Raw genomic sequence first — 18,933 nt, forward strand, 5'->3', positions numbered from 1 at the left:
ACATTGCCCTTCATCAGGGCCCTTGTGCAATTTCACACTTTATGCAACACTGCTTTCACCGTGTAGAGACAACAATCAATGCAATTGTGCCAGTTATGTGATTTTTGGACACATTGGTTTGACTGCAGAACTGACTGCCTCCCATGTCATATGTCTGTCTTTCTCCTCTATTAACATTACATAAATTACTTAACTATTCTTGATTGGATTTAGTTTTTATCTCTAAGTCATTTGTGTGTTCCTTTCACTGTGCAGCACTTGACCCTGACTTTCAAATTCTGAACAATAAACCTGCTGCTGGGCTTAAGGTGAATATTATTTTTTTTCAAATCGCCAAAACTACATCCTGAATCAAAGCCAGAAACTGTAAAAACAAGAAAAAATATTTGGATTTTCAACATTCCAACAGTTCCTAAACAAATCATATGTGACTTTATGTTTTGTCAGAGAAAAAAAGCAAGTCGATGCTAAAAGTTAGAATATTTCATCAAATGCACTTTATTCTACACATCGCATTCAAATACTTATCAAAATTACATCTTTTACAGTCAGTGGATTCTGTAAAAAAATTTTTCAAAATAATTCTGTTTTCCTAATCGCAAATGGGAAGCCTTTAGGGACCCTGTTGTGACCAACAGTAATGTAACAAGTATTCTGGGATTTTGCAACTGAACTGTGCTGAGCTACAGGCTGTGTTTACATAGAACAGACAGGAGACAAGTGTAGGAATAAATTAAAAATGTGTTGGGTTTTTTTCAGTATTGGTAACACATGTGGACAATTTGAATATTTCATATTGATTTCATTTTCTTTTCTTCAAAAAAAAAAAAGAATCATAGTAATTCAACTTCCCCCCTTATGGTAATTTAACTGTGTCATACTGCACCAAAGACATTTCTGAGCTCTCTCTACTTCTAGCCAATATTATGCTGTTTCCATAGAGGTACAGGACTTTATATTGAAACTGGAAAATAAGTCCACAGTGAGTAAAAATGTGGCAAGAACAAAAACGCCCAGAAGCTGCTTGGTGTTCAGAGAGTTAATAGAGTGGGGATTGCCGGCCGTAATGCTTACAGTATTGTTTTTGTCACTGCCAACGCACTTTAATGTTTCTTCATAGTACTTCATCCCTCCTATTCCCTCCACTTGCCTAAATTACCACAACCTTGCACGACATAAGTTCCACAAACTGCCACCAAAACCACAGTGGGGCAGGTGCACACATCACGACTTATACGTCACAGCAATAGCCCAAGCCCAAGTATATAGAGCACATAGCTGAACTGTAAAACATGTAGTTATGCAGACGCCAGTGGAAGTGCACGCACACAGACACCATACAAACATAAACACACGGCATACTAACAGAGGCGTGTTGGGAAATGCAGGCCAAACAACAAGCACAGCAAAGCACAGGAGGCATGTCGGGCATCTTCTTCATTGCACACTCTGTCACCCTCCACACACACAAACAACCACAGCCTACAAAGAGAGCTCACATGAGGACAAGTACGCACACACACAAACCCAATGCCCTCTTTTCGCATGAAAGTTATATAACCAGATAGGCAGAGGAGCTCTCTTTCTCTCTCTCTCTCTCTGCACATCTCTTTGTTTCATCACATCTTTAAAAATCCCTCTTATCTCCAGCTCTGTCTGTTCTTCCGTCCCTGTCTTTCTCTCCGTTCATTCTTTTTTAGCAGTGGTTGACTTCACACAGAATTTCTTCTTTCTCTGCCAGCTGTTGTTTAAAAGCATTAAAGGCCCTTTGATGGCATACATGTGACCGTTTTAATGACGCTTTAATGTGGAGAATGTGGCAACACGCCCTCATAGACCTCCAGGAAGTGGATGATGTCAGCTCCACCTCTCCTCCTTTCCTCCCTACGCCACTCCTCCCCTCAATGACACTGCTGATGATGACAGAGGAGGAGGAGGAGGACGATGAAGAGGAGTCACTCCCCCTCCCTCTCCTTCCTGTCCTCCTCCTCACCCACGGCTTCCTGCTGTCCTACCCCCGGGCATCCTGACTCAGCTCTAACCACCTCTCTTCCTGAATCTCCGTTTTCTATCCTGCCTTCAATTCTGCTCTCCTTTCAACCAAAAGCATTATTATTTTGTTCTTTTTAATCCCACGCCCTTCGTTCTCAGGGTCTGAGACAGCTTCACATTTCTTTAGAAATTTGGTTTTATTCAACATCAGGTAACAGCCGCAGAGGGTAGCAGAGAGCAAAGAAGGGAATGGAATCAATAGTATGAAAAAAATATCCACATTTTACTGATGCAACAAAATGAAGTTAACATTAAAGATGAAAAAAGTTTGAACTGTTACAACAGCACAAAATGTTATAAAAGCATAAATCCTTTGCTGTGCTGCCTCCACAGGGTGTGTGGCACATGTGGATGGCACATGGCTTGCAACATTTGAAAGAAAGAAAAGGAGGAGTATGTAGACAAAGCTGATGGGGGGAAAAACAGATGCGAAATCCTAATGTTCTGTTCTTAAACGCTGCACTAAACACTTGCAAACTGTCAGAGGGAGACAGAGGGAGTAAGTAAAGCAAACTGGGCAGTGTTGCACCCACATCTCTGGGGGTCAGTAATGTGTGATTCATTTTTCAAAGCTTAATTAACTGGAATGTTTTTTTTTTTCACTTCGGTTTATCAGTAACATGACAACGTCACACCGCTTTTAAAACATTTTTTGGACATATGTGAGCCGTTATCCATTTTCTTAAAATTAAATTAGTCTTATTCACCCCATCAGTGACTGCAGGAGTGTGGCTTTCACCGTGGACTCCTACTGCCCTCCAAACTGCGGCTAAACATATGCCACTCATCTACCATGCCTTAAACTAGATCCCTGTCCAAATAAACCATCTGACCAAACTGGTCCCAGGTGCTGCATATGGAATTGTTTCGCTTACAATCAGCCAACATCAAAACCCTGGTGTAAAGGGTGCTGCCAGGCTCTATAAGTCAAGCATGGTGACATCATTATAGCTGTAGATTTATTACTAGCATTAGAGGCAACTCCCTGGAATCAAACCAACACAGCTGGGAGGGAAAATCACACAAAAAGGTTGTGGCTCAGACTCAAGCCGACAACGTTTATGCTACATAATACAGATCTAGCCTTGTGGCACATACAGTATACAACAGAAGTGAGTAAGACCCTGGGCAATATTACTCAAATGTTAAATGGATTCAAGTTGAACTTTGAAATCATTTGACATTTAAGCCAAACTGAACACCAGTGATTCCCAGGTAGCCTAACTGCATGAACCTTGTAATAAAATTACCCTTGAACACCAAAGCTTTCTCAGTTTCTGATTTTTAGGTTGTCTATCTGCATGTTTGCATCATTCCTCCAAGTGGAAAAGAATTACCAAAGAACCTGAAAAATCTGATGCTGAAACTTCACAAAGCTTCAGAAGGAGAAAGATTGGTGACCAACTAAAAAGCTGCATAGAATAAGCCTTAATAACACTAATCAGAGCCACAGTTGCTCTGAGCTATTTCTCAAGGCTGAGAAATGAGAAATGCGCTGGTATAGAGAGGCTATCCAATAGGTTGCCTTGACTATATGCATAAAACAGAACTAGCTCCCTGAGTCTAAACTCCTGAAAGATGAAATGAAAAACACCCTCTGAACTTGTGGGTGACATTAAACCTCATCCCATCTCTGGTTCTATGCATGTAATATCAATAGTAAAATAATATGTAATAGCTAGATATGACAAACCACTGCTGCCTTACATTCACATAACTTACACAACTAGACTGGCATTTGAGGTAAAAATTAGATCAGTTTATGTTCTTTTACCGTACCAATCATTCATACATTGTATTTTATTGGTCAGTACTGTTTGAACTTCTTCTATGACTTAGAGTATCCATGATATCACTATGCTGCCATGCTGTCTCTTCTTCTTTAAGTAATTCTTCCTCACTCTCTTTATTCATCTTAACAACATGCTTCCTGAGAAGCCTGCAGCTATACTGTGCTCAATATATACAGTGCATTCAGAAAGTATTTGCCTTATGGCAAAATCATTTAAATGCATGTTTTTCTGACTCTTAACTCAGGACTTAGCTGGAGCACCTTTGGCAGTGTTTACAGCCTCAAGTCTATTTTTAAGTTTCAGGGATTTCAGGTCTCTCTGAGCTGTCAGTCTTTCGGGGTACGATGCGACAGGCTTTGCATATCTGGATTCAGGTGTGGATCATCTCAACCTCTGTCAGGTTGCATGGGGACTGTTGCTCCAAACATGTTCAATTGTGTTCAAGTCTCTGACATTCACAGAGTTGTCACCAAGTCAGTCCAGCATTAGTGGGCAGCGGGGAGTTTGGCTCGCCTTCCGTTGTACCATTGGAAGGTTAAACCTGATCAAGTCAGAGGTCTTAAACACTCTGGAGCAGCCTTACTTTAAAGATGTCTCTGTATTTTTGCTGTTTGCTTTCCCTTGACCCTGACCAGTCACACTGTCCCTATGACTGATAAAACACCATTCGGCATGACGCTGCCACCACCATGCTAGACTGTTGGGATGGCATTTGGCAGGTGATGAGCAGTGCCGGGGCTTCTTCAGACATGACCCAGAGAATTGAAGCTAAACAGTTTACAGTCTGAAAGTCCATCAGGTGGTCTTTTGCAAACTCTAAGGGGGCTTTCATGTGTCTTCCACTGTCAAGAGTTTTCTGTCTAGCCACTCTGCAATAAAATCCAGATCAATGTCACGGTTTAGCTAGGAACAGGCACCATGGCAAAGACATCTATGGCACCTAATGTCGATCGGCCAGAGCTACAATGTTTGAAACAGTGAGTCCAAAGCAACTTAAGCACTCTCATTCTGACACTTGATGTAAGCAAAGGCTCTTTTCCTACCCAGGGGAAAGAGCCAGCGCTAGTAAATAAAAAAAAAAAAATGCCCTGATTAGCCCTGATCCTGATTCTTGTTAGTGGCTGAGGACATACCTAGCAGAGATGTTTGTTGTTTGTTAAAGGTCAGTGCAGCAGAAATATTTTGAAGCCTTCTACAGACCTCAACTCTGACATCTACAGGCAGTTCCTCTGATCATATGGCTTGGTTTTTGCTATAACATGCATTGTCAGAGCGAAACCTTACTCAGACATGGCAAATAAATTGACAAAAAATAAACCACAGATGGACTTCAATCAAGGTGTACAAACATTTCAAAGATGATCAAGAGAAATGGAAGGCACCTAAACTAACTTCCAAGGATCACTGCAAAGTGTTTTTGAGAATTGAATTTAAAATAATTTAACATAAGACTGCAAGATAAAGTGTGAAAAAGCAAAGGAGTCTGAATACTTTCTGAATGCACTACATGTGTCTGTGCATCCATCTACAAGCATAATGGTGGCTGTCTTTTTGGTCTCAAGCAGGACTGTATGCCTTTTTGCACTTGTATTCATGTGTGTAATGGACCTGATTCATGGCCAGGTGTAAATGTATGTAATAAAGCTGGGCTGCAGTGACGAAAAAGCCCAGGTGTGTGAGACTTGGTGAGGTCCTTGGAGACACCAGCATTAAAGAGAATGTGTGTCTTTGTCCCTAAGAGGGAGATCAAAACAGTAAGTTAGACAAATGTGGGGGTGTTTGAGACATATGTCAGAGACTGTTTAAGGACTGTGTGTGTGAAAACAAAACGAAGCTGCTGTTAGATGAGGTGCCTACACACCTATGCAAGACCGCTGAATTTGTAAAACAGACATGTATGTGGCATTTAGTGGCTGTGGTCTCTAATGGCAACTCCTTTGCCAAAAGAGAAAAGGTGGAAATACATTTTTAACATGTAAAACTGCAGCAGTCAAAAAGTTGTGCATTCATCAAGCATGGCATGGCCTTTATAGGGTATAGAGTTTACCAAAACAATCCACAAAGGCAGGGAGACAGCTGGGCCTCCATTACATTTCAAATGGGGAAAATATGAGAAAATTCTAACTAACTGGTTCATGTTTCGCAATGTTCCAGCAAACAAACAACAAGCCAGAACAAACAGAAAACAAATGAAAACTTTTTAAACGTGAGACTCAGCAACTCAAAGCAAATCATCAGAGTCACATCGACTTTGTTTCAGTCTCTGAAGATACGTACTGTATGGCAGAGGTAGCCTCTATACCTCAAACACATCCTTGGCTTGAAAAAGACAGAATGGATAAAAACAAGAGTCCAATACAGAGCAAAATCAATGGAATTTCCTTTCTAATGGTTGCAATTAAAGTGGATTTCTTTGCTGTAAGCTGAGATGGAAATGGTTGAAAGAGAAAGTTCTACAATGATTGGAGCCCAGATCAGCAGGGTTTCAAATCTCAACCACTTTGCACTAAAGTGCTTCTAAACTGTAGGTTGAAGTACACAGTATCACAGCCCACATGGATATATTGTTCTCATTGGCTGAGCATTTCAATACATTTCAGCTAATCAAACATTTCATTGTTCTGCAAAAAGCTCAGGCAAACATATCTACTGGACATACAAACAAGAGAGACAGATGTCCCAGTAGGTCCAAACAGTTAAGTCATGCACATCCCATTTGTCAGTGTAGGCCAGGTCAAAGTCAAAGCTCAAAAGTCTTACCTTTGCAGGTGGGTGCTTGCAGCCAGGTGGTTCCCTGTAGGAAATACAAGTCAATATACAAACAATGGGTCTTATAGGAATTCTAATGAGTTCTAATGAGTCTGCTTTCATTAGAAGGAAAACCAAGCAAGCTCAACGCAACAAGTGATGCAAAACAGAACAGGACAGCAGCTAAGATTTTTCTAAGACACCTTTTAAAGTTAACGACATCCACTCTGTGATAGAATAGATGGCAATTTTAATATTAAAAAAAAAAAAAGAAATATGCTATTAATGCTGAAATGCTTTTCACATGCACATAATTTGGTTGTGCCAGTCTTACCATCATGAAGGGATGGCAAGAGTATATCCCATTCCCACAGCGTAAAGCCCGTCTAGACACACTCTGCCTCTGAGAGGTTTGTCCATCCTTGCATACAGTTAGGTAGCCACATAGTTCACTTCTGCTTCAGTCAGGTGGTGGCGGGTCTTCAAACACAGCACTACAAAGTTTGGCCATGTTCCTCACTCCTTATCTGTGAATGGGAAACATACACATTCAGCTATTTGATGACAGATTCAAAACAAGTAAAGCCGTTATCAAGCAGAAGATTAAAGTGGAGATCTGTCATCTAAAGCAGTTGTTCCTAATGTGGGAAACAGGACATCAAGGGATGGTTGAAAGATTATTTCCAGAAATTAAAGAAAACCTAAACAGGACTAGAAAAAGCACATTTTAGCCAAAACTGTTCCAAAAGATAAACAGTCTTTAATTGATAATCATTACAAACACACTGTGAAAGTCTGCTGCTCCTACACTGTATGTCTACTCTGTACTACAGTATGAAGATAACTTTGAATGATATGTCTGCTACTATCTTGCATTAAAGTAAAACAATATTACTATTTTTGTGTTCTTTGTGATGATATTAGGCCTATTGATGCACTTGTATGCTTTAACCACCTGCAGGAATACTGGGGGTTGTGAGTTTCTGGCAGTTACACTTTCAGAGATAGGGGATAAATAGTTTTGGAACTCCTGATCTACAGGCCATCAAGGTCGTAAAAACTTGGACCTCGATAGCTATAAATCTGGTGGGTTTATTTACTGGTCAAATTCTGAGAATTTAACAATTACATACATTTGGAGACAACAGTCGACCCTCCTGCTGCTGCACTGAGAGAAACTAGCCGCTGTTCATGAAACAGATACACAGACCAGAGTTAGACTATTAGAGTGTCGCCATCTAGAGGAAAAAACACAATCTCACACTTCAGCAATTTGTACAGTTCATAAAAATAGCTACAGCAGTGTGCATACATGCAATGAAAGAAGCTCTGGAGTAGTGGAAACACTGCTCCAGTGCCAGCATGTAATTACTGCTTTGATGAAGTCTGAAGACAATGTTAATCCAAGGTCTTCACAGCTTATTGATTTACCTCCTCAAATACATTTCTATCACACATAAAGTAGAGACGCAAGCAGTAGATTTCCCGAGGGACATCTATTTGTAGCTTTTGATAACTTGGATGATGCAATATTTGAAATACATTTGAAGAAGAAAACTTTCCCCTCTGTGAAGCTCTTTGACATTTCAAAGGTCAGTAAAACAACATCTCAAATACACAGGCCCATTTCCAAAATATACTGCAGAGGTGGACCATTATTGTTGGTTGTTTTTTAAATTTTGATTCATATTCGTAGCATATAATTAATGGTTCAAGAAACACTGATATTCCTGCAATACATAATATAGACTTAAGTATGACAGATTGTGCTTTCATTGTTGGTCTGTGTGTACTGTCTGTTGTCTTCAAAAAATAAAATAAAACAAAATAAAAAAAAAAAGACATTGACAGCTGATGGAGTTCGATAAATCCTGGAAAGAACCATTTTATTCCAGATGATTTTCCTGTAAAAACTGTGACTCTATGCACAACAGCTTTGTTTGCTGTGCAGGAAAAATGTTTCGGATAATGCAGCTTTGTGTCTGATCACAATGACATGCCAGAAGACACAATCAAACAATCAATAAAGTCACCTACTGGCCACCAGCATAAACTGTTCACTACTGTTGTAACTGTGTGAGCTGATGACGCTCGACTGACTGATTTGGATGTCCAGAGGTGGAGTTGAGCTTTGATGGGCTTTAGCCCATACGCAGCAAGTAAAACCTAATAAGTACTCAAGCAATATAAAGCTACCTTCAGCACACACCACCTATAAACTTTGTTTTGTGTGGGCAGAAGTACCTCAAAGGCAGGTGCTGTGGCCAATCTCACTTTAACACCACTGTGGCCACCTCAGATTTGATGGGTCAAATTCATCCATAAACACAATTACCTGCGCCTTGGACAGGGGAGCAGTCACACACAAAGTCACAGTTTATTAGTTAAATTTGGCCCTAATTCCAAGGTTGATCACAGCTGGATATTATTTACTGCAAAAGTCTGAAGCATTCACTAAAGTCAGAATGTTTTCCTGTCATATCAAGTGTTACTATTTGCAAGATTTTTCCATTTGCTAGCAGGATATTTGCAGCAGTGGCATTCCTGTGCATATTAATGCATTACATAATATGACACCTATATTAATTAAACCAAAATACGGCAATACAGAGCTGAGTACCAATACAAAAAAAACACTGTATTATAGCATAAGTTGCTGAAGTGAAATACATTAGAATCCTACATGGACAGATTATTTTTCAGTGTTGAAATCAGAATTAGGGCTGCAAGGTGGCGCAGTTGGTAGCACTGTTGCCTCGCAGCAAGAAGGTCGCCGGTTCGCATGTTCTCCCCGTTCTCTCCGGGTTCTCCGGCTTCCTCCCACACAGTCCAAAAACATGTTGAGGTTAATTGGTGATTCTAAATTGTCCGTAGGTGTGAATGTGAGTGTGCTTGGTTGTCTGTCTCTTGTGGCCCTGCGATGGACTGGCGACCTGTCCTGGGTGTCCCCTGTCTTCGCCCTAAGTCGGCTGGGATAGGGTCCAGCCCCCCGCGACCCTAATGAGGATTAAGCGGTGTATAGATAATGGATGGATGGATGGAAATCAGAATTAAAGTGTGGATGCCTATGGGTGTAGTTTTCCCTTTAAATACTCTGCAGCATCTCTTCTCCTCAGCCATTCTGAACGGTGGTCACCATAGTAACTAAAATGTTAAATGTACCTGCAGGGGTCTATGCAAATCACATAATTAGTCAAATTCACTGTAAAATAGCTCTTTAACTCTCATACTGACATAGTTTCAACTCCATGTTACAATAGACTAATAGAATTCCCGATATCCAGTTGAGGCTTTTAAATTTTGCGCACCACCACCACGACAATTTCAGTGGACACATTTGGTCACTGCTTTGAAAACACTGTAACTGTCCACTGGACTTTTAATATACTGTCATTTAAATGCTTTGCGCACAACGGAGACTAATGTATATTAGGACCTGCATTACATATTTACGTGTACAGATGCATTTCTGGGACTAGCTAAACGTTTGCAATGTGTTTTTGCAGCTGGTGCAGAAAACAAACGGAGCTACTTTACCGTTAATATTTGGTAGAAGACTGCTCCGAAGGACTCCACTTTGGAATTTTGGAAAAATGTGCAAAAATAAAGCAAAAATAAAGCAAACAAACAATAAAAATCTCTGTTTTTTGTTTGTTTTCATTAGCCCTGCTAACGCTGTCCGACCAGTGCAATTAGTTTTCAGCTGTTCCACCTGTGAGCAGCACCTCGAGTTGCAATGCATTGTGGGACATTGAGTTCATCCTTAGTGCTCCCTTCGTTAAAAATGAAGGGTATGTTGTTCATACTGACAAGTTTGCTTTGTCACTTTGATTGTAGCACATTACATACTTAAACCCAACTTGAAAAACGATTTAAATATTGTCGAAATGCGGAATTTATGCGCAACCAACGTGTCCATCGTTCCACAAAGTGATCGTAAACCAAAAACTGATCCGCTTGAGAAACTATCCTCCAGTCTATGCATCATTTCACCAGCTTTGTGCTCTTGATTATTGTAAATCCAAATGGTTTAACTGGTTGAAATAGCTTTGAAGGACTAATAAAGCTTACATAGTGTCACACTCCATTTGCCAAAAAGTGACTACAGCCCATATATTGCGACTTAAGTGACATTAATGCATAAAAATTACTTGATTTGAATAATGGTGGCAATATATATATAAAATGGTCCAAGAGATTACTGTAAGAGACTAGTTTTGTGTTTTAATGGAACTCCAATCAGCATATCATGTGAATTCGAGTGTAAACAATATTATTAGAGCTATTCGTAGACATTTTTTTTGGTCTCACGAAAGAAAAATTGCACAAAGACACACTTTGCTGTCACCACAGATATTAAGTTGTCTATGTTTGCACGGTATGACTGCAGCTGTATCTAAAAAGTGGGCGATACAGCTTTAACTAGAAACGCGCAATCAGTCTTTGGCACAGCAGCGCACCATCCTTTCCACGTTCAGCCAGAATGACCTTTGTATGGAAGCCAGATCCGACAGGCCTCAAAGTGGGTCACTGGATCAGAAAAAGGGGGTTACTGGATGACCTTGCCAAGCCTCGCTGGGCAAACACGCAGTCTGGTGAAGTTCAACGCTGAAATTCACACATGTGCGCTTGTCCTGCGTCGCCATCCAGTGGCAAAACGCCAAAAGTGCCACCGAGAAGAAGAGGGGTGGAGACAGAGAAGGTGGGGGGAGAAATCCAAGGGAAGAAAATTCAAACGCTCTTCCTGGAAATAGTAGAGAACCCGCCACAACTTCACCACATGACATTTCAGAAAGAAAATGCGACACTCCTTCCTTCCGACAGCAGCGACCCCCGCATTTCATTCACATCGCCGTCTTTCAAGCCCCCTGAAAAAAAGAAAAAATCGCCAAACCTCACAGTCACACGTTGAATGTGATCTGACACCCACGGACGGGATCGTCGCCTTTTCGTGCGTTTATAAACCGAGATCAACACACGGCGATTGCGACATCCCCAACTCCTACCTTCCCGTAAACTATTGCCTCCTTGCCGTAGAAAACATGACATCACCAAGTTCAGTTTCACTATGAATTTTTGGGGGAAATCGCAGGCATCAGACCGCAATATTAAACCGCTGCAGTGTCTAAACTTATATATTCATGTAAAGTTGTGGAGCTCGTTATGTAATGCAATCAAATCACCACCTTATAGGAAAAAAAACCACAAGATCCACAGTGTTCCTGCTGTAGGGAAGCAGAGTTAGCAGACTTACAACCCCGCAGTTGCTGTAATGTATCGCGTTCTTTAAGGTTTATTCCAGGAAGAGGACACTGTACTTGTTTTCATGGAGTCTCATTGGTACAATTAGGTAACACGGTGTACACATGCCAGCATGTCTGATAGACTCATCATCAGCTTACCTTTTGATCCAAAATGTGCTGTGGGGAGGTGCCCTGTTAAAACAGTGCAATAGTGGAAAAATCTGCAAAGCGGCTTCAGCCATGGATGACGCAGCCCCCTATTAAAAAAAAAAAAACCCTCTCAAAAAAAAAAAAAAAAAAGAAGAAGAATACAGAAGGTAGAGGTCTTCATACTGTGACTCTAAAAAAAAAAACCCTCTCCCCAAAAAAAAAAAAAAATCCATGAAACCTCATTCAACATCCATTTAGGTGCAAACGTCGACACACGGGGAGCAGCACGCACGCATAAATCACACAGCCGGAGAAAATGTTCGCCCATGGGCAAGGCATGACGGATAGACTCATCACTGATGTTGCATCTCTGCACAGTCATATTCTGAATGATTGCACAGCTCCTCTGATCTGGTCAAATAAAATGTCTAAAAAAAAAAAATCGCAAGCTGGTTGTAGAATCCAAGACAGCAGGGAGGTTTCTTTTTTTTTTTTTTTGCAATGGATTCCCAAATCATCCAACAACAAAAAAAAAAGGCACAGATTTCACGGGGAGGAATGGTCCGCCGCGATCCGAGCAGGGAGTCCTTAAAGAAATTGCGCAGTTTTTATTCCATTGAAACGGAGACTCTTTTCCCTTCTGTCCCCGTTGAAAGGCTCTTTCCCTTCCTCCTCCCTCCTCTCCCTGCCTCCCTCCTCTCCCTTTCTCTCTCCTTCTCTCTCTTTCCTCATGCAGGTTTATTTTCAGTGGAAGAGTCTTGGACATTAACTGCCCCGCCTCCATAGTCACTGGCAAACACACTGTACAACTTGCCCAAATTCCATTATTAACTACTGTTCAATAGTAGAACAACTGGACCCTCCTTAGAAACTATCTGGTTCAAGAGTCAAGCTCTCAGTTGGAGGTAGTTTGTGGACCAAAAAAAAAAAAAGGGGGCCAAGAGCCACTTGAAGCAATCAGAAGTTGTGCTTTGGAGATGTCTGCTAATCCCGTCAGGTGCTGACACTTCCCAAGAAACTGAAAACTAGGGCAAAATCAAATTAAAGCACAGATGGGATTCAGTTTGGCTCCCAGGAGTGCTTGAGGTGTTGTGTGGGGGGGTCTCCGCACACTTTAATTCAAGTAATACTGTGTTCAACAGCAGATGGTGTAATGTGGTTAGACACTTTCCCTTGAATGTCCTCCAAAGTTTCCAAAGAGAAGCACTGGAGTTTGCCGAGAATAGCCGTAATAAGTCCTTTAAATGATAATGGATTCCCTTTTGAAGAAAAAAAACTGGTGAAAATGTAGAAATCTTAGGTTTTTAAGTAGATGGGAAAAGGTCACCAAACAGTTTGTATCATTATTGTTTCCAGGAATAGCCATAAAACTTTAGAGTATGTCAGTCCATGTATAATATGACACGGTTCCAGGCTACATTTACACCCTAGTACATTTCAGCTCAAGCGTTTCTCCATAAACTCCCCCTAACTGATATTTGTTACAACCAGGCCAGAGAATAAGCCAATTTGAATTTGAATTCAGCATGTTGCCCCCCCCCCCCACACACACACACACACACAGGCCAGAGAATAAGCCAATTTGAATTTGAATTCAGCATGTTGCCCCCCCCCCCCACACACACACACACACCACCCAGAGACCACCAGTGTACACAGAGACCTGGGTCTGATAAAGAGGCTCTTAAACCCTGAGGAAGTCTGTGTTTGGTCTTTCAGGGGGGACAATCCTTAAGTCTGAATACAACCTTGAACTCAGCCCCTCCCTCGCTGGTTCCCCTCTCTCATTACTGGATCATTCTTCCTCCCGGCTCACTTTCTCCAGGGTCCTTCTCTTGTTTTTTTTCTCTCCCTCCCTTTCAGGAGTTTGGGCCGAGTCCTTTCCAGTGGGGAAGTCCGGGCCTTCTCTCTCACAATGCTGAGCGACTCCAAACGTCTTGTCTGCGAAAGCTTCATTAGAATTCATTTGATTGAATAGCTTCATTTCTCCTTCAGTCACTGCCTCCCCTGTCCTCTTTTTCAGCCTGGGAGAAATGCACATTAGCATAAAAATGTCCTTTACCTCACCTTGATCAACTGCATTGTTTGCATGTGTGCCTTGCTGTGTGTGTTTCTTACAGTGGGTTAGGTTACTTTGTGTACGTGTGAGTGGGCTAAACCACATCTAATTTTAACAATTTTAAAATATATTTTAGTTCAAAGATAAAAATCTACCACTAACATTAATTGATTTGTATTTCTACGACTTGTAAATAGTGGGCATGTACATTAGAAAGAACCCCTTGGAATTGCCTGGTTTTCTTCATCAGCTGTTCCTAAAGATGTAATCGGATCTTCGTCTAAGTTACAAGTATAGACAAATGCAGTGTCCTAAAGCTAACAACACACAAATAATTATAATCGTTTTTGTTTTTACTAAACACACCCATGAAACATTCAGGAATTTTGGACCACAAGACTGCTTCAGCTCAGCCATTTTCTTCACATTTCTGGCTCTCTCGAGGTCAATCCACAGCTCCAGTTGGGTTCAATCATGGACTCTGCCTGGACAACTTTGAAAGTAAGATTTTCTTTGTGTAAAGTTGCTCTGTAGATGATATAGTTTGAATGCTGCAGCAACTTCCACTGAGCTTCAGCCTTTGGGGAACCACTATGGTAACATATTTTATGAGGGGGGCTTCTTCTTCTTCTTCTTTTTGACTTCACTTTTTCAGTTTTCTTTGGTGTGCCTCTGGAGCCATCTTTGCTGAGGGCCCACGTCTAGGCAAAGTAGTCACAATCACACTTATGCAAATGTTTAAATCGTACCTCTTTGAAGATCTCTGCAGCAGAATGGAAAATTCAAAATATTAAGTATGAATAGTCAAAGTATTAAGTACAAATAGTCAAAGTATCTCTGAACCACAACTCTAATCTTGTTTCCTTGAGACAACTCTAAGTTAGTTAACTCCTGACTCTAGTTAGCTCTTGTTGACGCCGTTAGCCTCGGGCTTCATATACTTCTTCCAACCTACACTGTAAATGTTTGAAGTATGTATGTAATATGGACAAGAACAACACAATAATGTGTGTGGTATGAGTTAAATGTACTGCATTGGTATGTAATTGTAACTTGGATGAAAATCTGACCATATTTAAAGGTTTTTACCTTGATAGCATGCCATTATGGTGTCTTTTATAAGCTGCAATGTACTGATGACAATCTCACAAACATGAATTTCACATCTCATTCCTTTTATATGTTTTAGTATTGCCTTCATTCTCCTCTCTTCTTTCTCTCAATGTCTTCATACCTCATCTGATCCAAATAGCGACAACAGCCCCTCATAGATTCTCATCCATCCATCCATTATCTATACACCGCTTAATCCTCACTCGGGTCGCAGTGGAGCTGGAGCCTATCTCAGTCGACGTAGGGTGAAGGCAGGGGACACCCTGGACAGGTCATCAGTCTATCGCAGTGCTACACTTAGAGACAGACAACCAAGCACACTTACATTCACACCTATGGCTGGTTTAGAATGACCAGTTAACCTCAACATGTTTTTGGACTTTGTGGGAGAAAGCCGGAGAACCCAGAGAGAACCCACGCTGTAGGGGGAGAACATGCAAACCCCACACAGAAAGATCCTGGGTGTCCTCACCGGGACGTGAACTGATGACCTTCTTGCTGCGAGGCAACTGTGCTAACCACCGAGCCACCTTGCAGCCCAGTTTCAAACATGTATGACTAAATTATACAGTATATAATTTATGTAGGGCACCGGGATCTCTCGTGGAGTTTGCATGTTCTCTCCGTGCAGCGTGGGTTCTCTCTGGGTTCTCTGGCTTCCTCCCACACAGTCCAAAAACATGTTGAGGTTAATTGGTGATTCTAAATTGTCCGTAGGTGTGAATGTGAGTGTGCTTGGTTGTCTGTCTCTAAGTGTAGCCCTGTGATAGACTGGTGACCTGTCCAGAGTGTCCCCTGCCTTCGCCCTGAGTCGGCTGGGATAGGCTTCAGCCCCCCCGCCATCCTAGTGAGGATTAAGCGGTGTATAGATAATGGATGGATAATCTATGTAATTACTCCAATACTACAATTTACTACTGTGTAGGGTACAGCAGTTTTACAGTTTTACAGTGTAGAAGCAGAGTTGTTGGTGAGCTGCTGTGCTCGAGCTGCAGCGAATAGGAAAGGATTAGTAGAGAAAGAGGCAGAGATTTCATAGAGCTGAACATTCTAAAAGAAGCAACAGTATATTGTTAAATCTAAGCCATTTTAAAGCAGAAAGAGACCATTTTTTTTTGGAATAAAATGTCGAAGTATATAACTTTGATACACAAAGATGAGCTTTTCGGGGTAAAATCAACAACCACAGAGGGACTTTTAAACAATTTCTACACATATACAGATAATTCAAAAGGGTTCACTCACTTTTTTTTTCCCAGTCTTTTTGAATATTCAGTGTATTCCAAAACGGAATCACAATATAATAATTTAGCACATATTTGGCACACGCTTTTTAACGCTCAGAACTGTCTTTGAGCAAGTCCTTTGTCAAATCTGCTATGTTCACACAAAATAGACGACGATGTGCAACACCTCATCAGACTACGAAGGAATTCAATGAGCACACACTCAAACAAGCAGACACTTGATCCAGATGTTACAAGGAAGCGAGTTTCCAGTAAAACACAACACCACGCAGTAGGAGGTTATTCCGTGTGCATGTGTGAGTGTGCGGATGTTGGTGTGTCGGTGTCTATGTTTGAGAGGGGTAGAAAAGGGTCAGCATGGAAAGACTGATGCAGGTCTGTGGAGAGAACTGCATATTGGCTCAGTGAACAGCTGCTGGAGGGAAAAACCAAGAAGATGGGATAGAGATCTACCAGAAGTGTGCAGACAATCTTCAAACAGTCAAGCAATGGCTCTTGTTAAACCTCAGGTGTGAAAATCTTTATGGAATGCAAAATATTTAAGAACACAATCATTTTCTTTGAACTGTAGCTTTATGCCCTTTAAAACTTGAAGGTCACAAAGAAAAACAATAAAAATTGATAACATGTAATACAATTATATTAATAAATAACAATAAGCGCCACTAGAAACAAAGTGTTGGCCAATATGTGAGTGCGTTTGTTAATGCCTTCAGTTGTCCAGGCTCATGAGAAGAGCAGTCCCTCTCTTGATCCAGTGATCTGGACTCACAGCTCCGGATCTGAGGTCAACGGCGACCACAAAAGAGGCTCGTCCTGCCACACCAGAACGCACCGGGAAGTAGTAACACGGACACAGGTACATATCTACAAACAAGATACACAGAGCCAAGTAAGTGAAACAACACAGCATCAAACAGATGGCGAAAACAAGAAATGAATGAAAGAAATGAAAAATACTTTATTCATCCCAGAAGGGAAATTCAATTGATTTTTTTTTCTTCAAATTGAAGATAAATAATTAAAATTCAAATCAAATTACACAAGGATAACAGAGAAGAAGTTTTGTGGGGTGAGGTGAGGAATTCCATATCAAAAAGTCCCATAAAACTCACTCTTAGCCATCTTCTTGCGGTTTTCCACTGGTTTAAAGTGGATGGTGGGCATGGGACAGACCATCTGCATGGGTTCAGCTTCCACCAGACAGGAGTTCTTCTTGTCCCAACCAGCTCCCTCCAGGTACAAATCTCTGACAAATATTCCATCCTGGAGGGAAAAGAGGCGGGTAGGAGAGGAAATGAGAGGACAAACAAGGGGGAATGGAGGGGGGATGGAGGGTTACAAGCAGGGAAAGGCAACAGGAGAGATATAAATACTTGCTGTGAGATGACTTTGGACAAACATATATGCCAATTAGGTAATTAAACTAAGAGCGTGGCAAGGTGAAACAACAGAAAATGCATGCCTGCAAGGGGAAAGATGGACAGAGGAGAGAAGCTGGAAAAACGGAAAAGGCAGAGGGAACACAGGAGTGGCACAGAAAGCAGAGATGAATGGGAAGCACTAGGTCATGAGAGAGAGTAGGAGAATAGAAAGGGTAGAAATTTCCAAAGGAAAACATTGTGGGGAGAAGAGGTGTTAGAAGAGAGAGCAGAGAAAGGAAAGAAGAATTTGGACAAAGGAAAAGGAGCCAGAGAGACAAAAAGAAACGAGTGGGAGGAAGCACATAAGAGAGGAAGGGATAGAAGTGTGTATTGGTTTTGGAGTAGCATAGGGAGGTATAATGGAGAAAGAGACAGACAGGCACAGAGAAGCTGACACAGAAAAGAGTTAAATAAGATGGCTTGAGTAAGAAATCAAGTTACAATGACAGGTATTTGTGAACAACAGGAAAAAAAAAATATTTTAAGTGGTACGCAAAACAATTCAAATGCAAGAGCAGATTTGTGGAATGGGAAGACAGAAGCACAAAGTGGTGTGCTGCTTTGAATGAAAATATTTCTTTTTTTTTTTGAGAAAAATCACACAGTCGGTGTCTGAGCAGAAATGAAAAATGTGACAGAAACTGGCAATGACAGCAGAAAGCTAATGGCTCAGAAAAAGTGGTCTAATGGCAGGTTTATGGAAATCTATATAGAAATAAAAATGTGTGTATAGACAGTCACCTTAGGAGGGGAAAGGCTGTCATCCACAGTGGACACTATAAACTCCCAGGACAGTGTGTCAACTGATATCTGCAAGAACACACAATGGTAACTGTTGGCTGGACAAGATATCATTGCTGTTAACGGTTTAAAAGTGAAACAAGAACATTTGAATTCATCGCAGCAGAGTTCTGCTAGAAGAGTTGAGAATAATATATGCGCCTAAAGGAGTGATAGACAGAAGTATTTAACAGGTTGTGTCTGCCAAACTCGCACAGAGGACGACTGCAGTGTGCTTTGAAAACCAGCTACCTCCAAGCGTTTCTCAGGTGATTTCATGTGTCTAAGTTGTGTGGCTGTAAAATTCAATCTTCACTGTTTAGT

At 41.2% G+C, this 18,933-nt stretch overlaps 2 protein-coding genes across 2 annotated transcripts in view; both read right to left on the reverse strand.

Annotated features, from left to right (window-relative positions):
* Positions 1-12,628, reverse strand: part of kdm6ba (lysine (K)-specific demethylase 6B, a) — a 130,252-nt gene extending 117,624 nt beyond the window's left edge. The window contains exons 1-4 of the mRNA XM_008287672.1: positions 12,191-12,628; positions 11,996-12,113; positions 6,928-7,120; positions 6,606-6,639 (exon numbers count right to left, since the gene is read on the reverse strand). The gene's annotated coding sequence lies outside the window, so the exon portion shown is untranslated. The remainder of the gene's footprint in view (positions 1-6,605; positions 6,640-6,927; positions 7,121-11,995; positions 12,114-12,190) is intronic.
* Positions 12,629-17,117: 4,489 nt separating this feature from the next.
* Positions 17,118-18,933, reverse strand: part of dnah2 (dynein, axonemal, heavy chain 2) — a 73,790-nt gene continuing 71,974 nt past the window's right edge. Inside the window, 3 exon segments of the mRNA XM_008287673.1 lie at positions 17,118-17,272; positions 17,521-17,671; positions 18,571-18,639. Of these exon segments, the coding sequence (XP_008285895.1) occupies positions 17,118-17,272; positions 17,521-17,671; positions 18,571-18,639 (375 nt within the window).

Source organism: Stegastes partitus, unplaced genomic scaffold (assembly GCF_000690725.1).
Source record: "Stegastes partitus isolate 25-593 unplaced genomic scaffold, Stegastes_partitus-1.0.2 Scaffold512, whole genome shotgun sequence".
Classification (NCBI taxonomy): domain Eukaryota; kingdom Metazoa; phylum Chordata; class Actinopteri; family Pomacentridae; genus Stegastes; species Stegastes partitus.